Source organism: Quercus suber, unplaced genomic scaffold (assembly GCF_002906115.3).
Source record: "Quercus suber isolate HL8 unplaced genomic scaffold, Cork oak 2.0 scaffold_1375, whole genome shotgun sequence".
Classification (NCBI taxonomy): Eukaryota; Viridiplantae; Streptophyta; class Magnoliopsida; order Fagales; family Fagaceae; genus Quercus; species Quercus suber.
Genome location: NW_027070755.1, coordinates 3,122 through 9,482, shown reverse-complemented (window position 1 = coordinate 9,482; position 6,361 = coordinate 3,122). Strand labels below are relative to the sequence as shown.

The following is a 6,361-nucleotide window of genomic DNA, read 5'->3' as shown; positions in this document are numbered from 1 at the left end:
ACCTTGGAAAATTCAATTGTGAAGGCTATTAGACTCAGTATTAGTATCACAGCAGCTGTCTTCACTGTGAAATTACTAATGAAGTGTTAACCATCAAGTACCCCAACTGAAATGTGACCTACCAAGGGCCGATTTTACCATGGATACCACCATTTTTGTCCTACTTAAACAGAGAACCAAACATCCACGAAATAGAGCAAGGTGATTAAACAGAGAACCAAACATCCACCATTTTTGTTCCAAGGCATTTAATTCTTGTAGCGCGCGCACACACACACACACAAAAGTAATTATGGGTAATAATAAGTGGACTGCAAAAACCCTCAAATTTGAGAGCTACAAGCCTGCCATGATCCACAGTAAGAACTGATTGGTAGGTTTGTAGCAGGTAGTCAAGTGGAATAATCAATAAGCAATGAGAACATGGTCGCAGAACTGCACTGTTGAGAAACAAGAAACCCAATCCAGCTCTATAAGATGCAAACAATAGACAATATCAATGCACACACATAAACACTCAGATTTACGTGGTTCACCCAAAACTAGGGCTACGTCCACAGAGTTGTTGCAATTTCATTATGATGGCTACAACTGGAATTACAAGGATCATATATATATATATATATATACTGCCTTATTACTTGGGCTACATGCGCATGTGAAATTACAACAAAGAGCTTAAGGCATCTAAATACTCAAATACTAGAAATAGTCCCAATAATTGTACAAACACCAATTTTCTTCAATCCGGGGCCTGATCTCATCAAAATGTCAAACTCCATGTCTTCTTATTATAACACATTTGCAGAAACTCACTACTTTGTCCTTGACTGGGAGGCCAACTAAAGCTGAGCATAACTTCAGTTTCTTAATGGTGATTGACTTGGTTCACACGTATTCTAGATTTTGATTCCCATGGATCTTCTCAAGTGACAACAATCTATCAACCATAAGAGTATGATTTAATAGGTAACTGTATATGTTTCATACTAGCGTGAAGCACTGAGTTCTTTGCAAGGTGAATGGCACTCTATCACAATGTAGACACTATTCTCTTGCTTCTTACCCAATTCATCGAAAACATTGTTCGTGACTTGAGTTGGTTTAATCCACCTTTTGTACTCAAATAGATGATCAACAAGAGAACCTATGCAAAGTGCACAGAGCATGAGATCCAGTTAAAAGTGAACAAAGCATATGGGCTGGACATCCACCAGTAATACTGGGAATGGAGAACACTTGAAAATATGAACATGTATTATAGGGATGTGTTTTCAAGTTTCTTGGAGAAATGGTATAAGTTTAGGTCTAAAAATGCAAAATGAGGTTTTATTTGGCAGACAATCACTATGAAATCAACACAAAGTAAATAAATCATGTAAACATTCAGAACTTTGGGCACTATTGACAACTAAAACCTGGTAAAAAGCATCAAATTTGATAAGCAATATGTGACTGAAATCATGGAGAATTATTAGATGAATTAAAATTTCAGGAGGTAGGAGTGGTACATACCAGGAACAAAAATCTTGTTAATAATCTTGCCCAATTGCAAACTGTCCATCCATTGAAAGCTTAACAGAAATGCAACCATAATTCTTTAAGTAGTTGAAGAAATAAAAGTATCAGTATTTTCTTTCTTCAATTTGACAATAAGGAATATAAGATATACATTCTATAACCATGACTTTGTGTAGCCTAAGGGCCGTTCAATCAACAGCGTTTTCCACAATAATCTTGCACTTCACATATCCAGACCCTTTTGTCTGATGTTAAGTCAAAGTCTGCACACACCCAGTATATACGTGTTGTTAGATGGTTTTAGCCTAAAAAGAAAAACAAATGAAGTTTGTTTGTTAGGACCTACATTAGCCTGGGACTTTTAGTATATAGAGCTTTCAGGATCACTGCAACAAAGGATTGAGAAGAAATGCTGGCATATAATGAGACAGGTCAAAGCTCAAGCATTGCTTCTCCCAGTATGCAATGATCACTCATTGACTTCTTTTTAACTGACAAAGCTCTAGCATTGCTGCTACCAGTTGTGCAATGATTACTGAAAGACATTAGTGAAAGTAGATAATTAAGGTCTGTTTTCTTTTACTTGATAGATGCATGAGGTCCAGAAGATAAAATGCACCAATGCATATGTAAATGAGTACCTGAACAGAGAGTATGATATGATGCGTAAATGAGTACCTGAGCAGAAGTTCAATCAGATGAAGAGCTGAGACGACCAGAGACTTTCACCTTGTGAGATCACTTCTTTGTCAATTTTTATGAGGGGTATACCCTTTATCTTGTGGCACAGGTTTTTCAGCATTGGACATTTCTGGACTTTTATAAAAGATAGGGAAGTTGGCAGACCATCTTCTGGCATGCACTGCAGATTTGGGCAGCAGCCAATACCCAATTTCTTAAGTGCAGTAAGATGCTGAAGCTCATCACCAACCAGAGATTTCAAATGTTGAAGATTCCAGATTTCAAGGGATATAAGAGAGGAGGGCAGAAACCCCCCATCTGGAAAGGAATTCCAATTTTCGTATTCACCCCTGATGCAGAAGCTTCCAAGAGAGGGCAGCCCCTGCAAACCCCACGTCGTGCGACCAGCAGTGAGTTTGTCACAAAAACAGATATCAAGTGAATTTAAACTGGATGGCAAACCCCCTTCTGGAAGTGAATTGAGTTCTGGGCAATGCCACAAACTCAAAGTTGCCAGTGATGGGAGCAGGGTTTTCATCTTTTTAGGTAGTGCCTTCAATTTGTTACATTTATAAACGCGAAACATGGTCAGGTTGCGGGCAGGCAGTCCCTCTTCGGGAAAACATACAAAACTAGAACAGTTACTGATTTGTAAAGATTTGAGATTTTGAAGCGGTCCTTCATTTGAAACTGCAAGGGACAGAAGACTCTGACATTCCTGGATCTCAAGATGATTCAGCTTTGGGAATAAGTCTAATGAAAATAACTCCAGAGAATCACAACTACATATTATGCACAAACTCTCTAGGGATGCATAGCACTGGTGCATTGGAAACAACAATTTCCCACAACGCTCGAGATGAAGCAACTTTAATGTATCAGCTATGCCACTGCTAAGAGGAAACATGATAGGTGGTAAGGACACCAAGCCCTCATATCCACCAATTGTGAGCTTTAGCACTTGAGGTGGTAATTTATTGAACGACACCTTACGACAGTTTTGTAACTTCAATTCACGGATGTCTGGAGCACTTGGAAGTGAAGCCCTAAGCTGCTGACACTGATCAATCACAAGTGTTTTTAAAGAAAAAAGACCATCAGGAAGACCCTTGGTCAGGTTAGGACAATTTTGAATATAAAGATGTTGGAGATGAGGAAAAGCCACTGCACCTCCATCATTATCTCTAAAATGATGCCATTCCCGCAATTGCAACATCTTCCTCAATTGCAAAGTTTCTAGTGATCCAAATGGTTTGCTAGTAGATGCAGCAGGCCCAAAAACTCAGAATCAATAAACTCTACATTATTTAATTCCGTAATATAGAGGTACTTGAGAGAGCGCAAATTTCCAAATGGTGGCAAGGAGAGGCAATAGTTACATTTCCGAAGGTTTATAGATACTAAATTGTAGGATACATGTCCTAACCAACATGGAAATGCTGTGCCACCATAATTTACAATGGTAAGCTTTTTCAGGTCTGCATGAGGTTGCAGTCGGTCTAATATTTCTCCATCTTTTTTGGAGTCATCGGTATTGACGGTATGCCCACCCCATTTCAACAATAATTCATTAAGTTGCAATTTATCATTCAAATTGGCCTCCAAATCATCTCCATAATGGACAGCATTTTCCAACTTCAAAACAGAAAGGCTTCCCTTAAGTTGTCGGAGTTTCCTCAACTCATTGATACCAGAGTCACCATTCTTGCCCAAAATAAAAGCACTTAATGTTTGGAGACTTTTCAATTTACCAATATGCGGTGGCATCTCTATCAAGTTTGTTCCACTTATATCAAGATGACGCAAGTTGACTAGCTCCCCCATCTTGGCTGGCAACTTAGTGAGAGAATGACAACATGACAATAGTAATGTTTGCAAATTGAATAGATCACACACAGAGTTTGGTAATACTTTGATTGCAGTGTGAGAGAGGTTTAAATATCTTAAATGTTTCAAATTGCGAATTGAGTTTGGCAATACTGTCAAATTCCAGTAGTGAGATAGAGATAATACCCTTAAACTTCTCATTTCTAGCAGTGAATCAAGTGGAACTTCATTACCTAACCATCCTGATTCTAATGACAAATGTGCTAGTAGAAAGGTTCGCAAACCCTTGGCTCTATGAAAGCCTTCAAATTTCCTGTTAGCGTCAAAATGAGTTCTACAATAAGACAAATAACGAGTCTTTTCTGACATGTCGTATGAATTATCATCCTCCATTCTAAAAGAAAATTCTCCAGAGACAAATTTGGCTAAATCATTCAAAAGCTCATGCATAATATAGCGTGAACTCTTGCCATGGGAACGCTGAAAAAATGAACTTGACACTAGAGCATCAAAGTACTCTGTACCTACTTCTTCCAGATTCTGATCTCCTTCAGGGTGCAGCAACAAATCTTCTGCCATCCAAAGGCGCACTAATTCCTCTTTTTGAAATTTGAAGTTTTTAGGAAATATTGAACAATAAGCAAAACATCGCTTTAGATGTGAGGGAAGATAATGGTAACTCGATAGAAGAGAAGGGAGAATTCTGCTCTCACGGTTTGAAAAGTTCCATATATTGCTCTGCAATATCTTAACCCATTCCTTAGGATCGAACTTCAAGCGCAAGAGACCCCCAAATGTTTTTGCAGCTAAAGGCAAGCCATTGCACTTTTTCTTGACTATATTCCTACCAATTATTTCCAACTCTGGGCATGCGATAGACTTTTTGTTTCCAAATGCATGCTTTGCAAATAACGACCAGCAATCGCCATCCGTCAATTTCTTTAAATGATACGATGTGACTGTGCGTAGAATTGAAGCAACACTTTCGTTTCGTGTTGTTACAAGAAGCCTACTTCCATCTGCCCCTGATTTAAAACAAATCCGTAAGGCATCCCAATCCAAGTAATTTTCATTCCATACATCATCCAACACAATCAGAAACTTCCTTCCCTTAAGATTTTTGGTCAACTGAAGTTGGAGTTGATCTAGGTTGTTAGTATCAACAGTTAAGGAAGTGATTGCCTCAAGAATCTCTCTCATAATCCTACGTACATCAAATTCTTATGATATGAAAATCCATGCTTTGACATCAAAACACTCTGTCACTAACTTCTTGTTGTATGCAAGCTGAGCAAGGGTGGTTTTGCCAATACCACCCATTCCCACTATGGGAATCACACGTATATTATCAGCATTGGCATCATCATCTAGCAACATATTGATTATCTTCTCCTTGGCACCATCCCTACCGTATATTTCAGATTCGTCTACTAAAGATGTCGTTGGCAATTTTTGCGAAAGTTTCTCACCACCGCCTTCTTTCAACCCTAGGAGGTCTCTCTGCTTCGCAAGGGACTCTAGTCTGCCTTGAATCTTTTTTATCTGTTAGAATAATGATAAATGGTTAAATTCATTATTTTTTAATAGCTTAAAATTTTTGGGATAAGTGATTGATAATGGTTAAACAGAAAACTCCCATTAAGTTTGCTGACTGTACGATCAGTGATGCAGTATATTAAAAGCTAAACAATGGCACACAATAATGTCAATAAACCCCTAATTAATTTTGAGGAAATAGCAACCAGGTATGCAGTTACTGAAGCTTTTATTGACTAAACTTCCTATTTAGATTCCTATAGTGCATCTCCCTATTGATTACTGGAACTCCACTTGCTTTAGCCATGTAGCAAGTGGGGTTAGGAGGTAGATATAGGAGGAGGAAAGTCATTTGTAGTCGGGATTGAGTATCCATGTATCACTTCAAATGTGAGAAACGTTGGGTGTTTGGAAATGCAAGTTTTGCATGTCAAAGAAAAGTTACAAAGACATTTTAGTCGCCTATATATTAAACATATATTAGCCCAATGTAATAGGCTCAAGCCCAGTCCTACTTGTACTAGTAGTCTAGGGTTTAGTCGCCTATATATACTCATGTTAGGGTTCATTATAACACAGGTTATTGTACTACACTCCTATACAATAAAGATGTAACCCTTAAGGGATTCCTCCGTGGATGTAGGCCGTCAAGGCTGAACCACGTAACCCTCGTGTTCTTGATGTTCCTATTCTATGCTTCCTCTTCCGCATCCACTCTAGCATACACAACATGGTATAACACATTGCGTTTGATAATATTCTCCATTTAACATGGTATCAGAGCTAATATTCAACA

At 38.3% G+C, this 6,361-nt stretch overlaps 2 protein-coding genes across 2 annotated transcripts in view; both read right to left on the bottom strand.

Moving 5' to 3' along the window:
• Positions 1-1,594, bottom strand: part of LOC136065952 (aquaporin PIP2-1-like) — an 11,475-nt gene extending 9,881 nt beyond the window's left edge. Inside the window, exons 1-2 of the mRNA XM_065769786.1 lie at positions 1,516-1,594; positions 1,038-1,147 (exon numbers count right to left, since the gene is read on the bottom strand). Coding sequence (XP_065625858.1) covers positions 1,038-1,147; positions 1,516-1,594 — 189 coding nt within the window. The remainder of the gene's footprint in view (positions 1-1,037; positions 1,148-1,515) is intronic.
• Positions 1,595-2,215: 621 nt separating this feature from the next.
• LOC112035983 (putative disease resistance protein At3g14460) lies at positions 2,216-5,941 on the bottom strand. Its single transcript, XM_065769785.1, has 4 exons — positions 5,849-5,941; positions 5,300-5,571; positions 3,629-5,233; positions 2,216-3,458 (listed from the first exon to the last, which is right to left on the bottom strand). Exons 1-4 carry the CDS (start codon positions 5,939-5,941, stop codon positions 2,216-2,218), a joined length of 3,213 nt encoding a protein of 1,070 aa, XP_065625857.1.
• Between the last annotated feature and the right edge of the window lie 420 nt (positions 5,942-6,361).

Coding starts and splice junctions, on each gene's coding strand:
- LOC112035983 (XM_065769785.1), bottom strand. CDS start 5,941: ATGGATACTCAATCCCGACTACAAATGACTTTCCTCCTCCTATATCTA. Junction 5,234..5,299: donor CAGCTTGCATACAACAAGAA/GTTAGTGACAGA, acceptor TGATGTACGTAG/GATTATGAGAGAGATTCTTG. Junction 3,459..3,628: donor GGCACAGCATTTCCATGTTG/GTTAGGACATGT, acceptor TGCATCTACTAG/CAAACCATTTGGATCACTAG.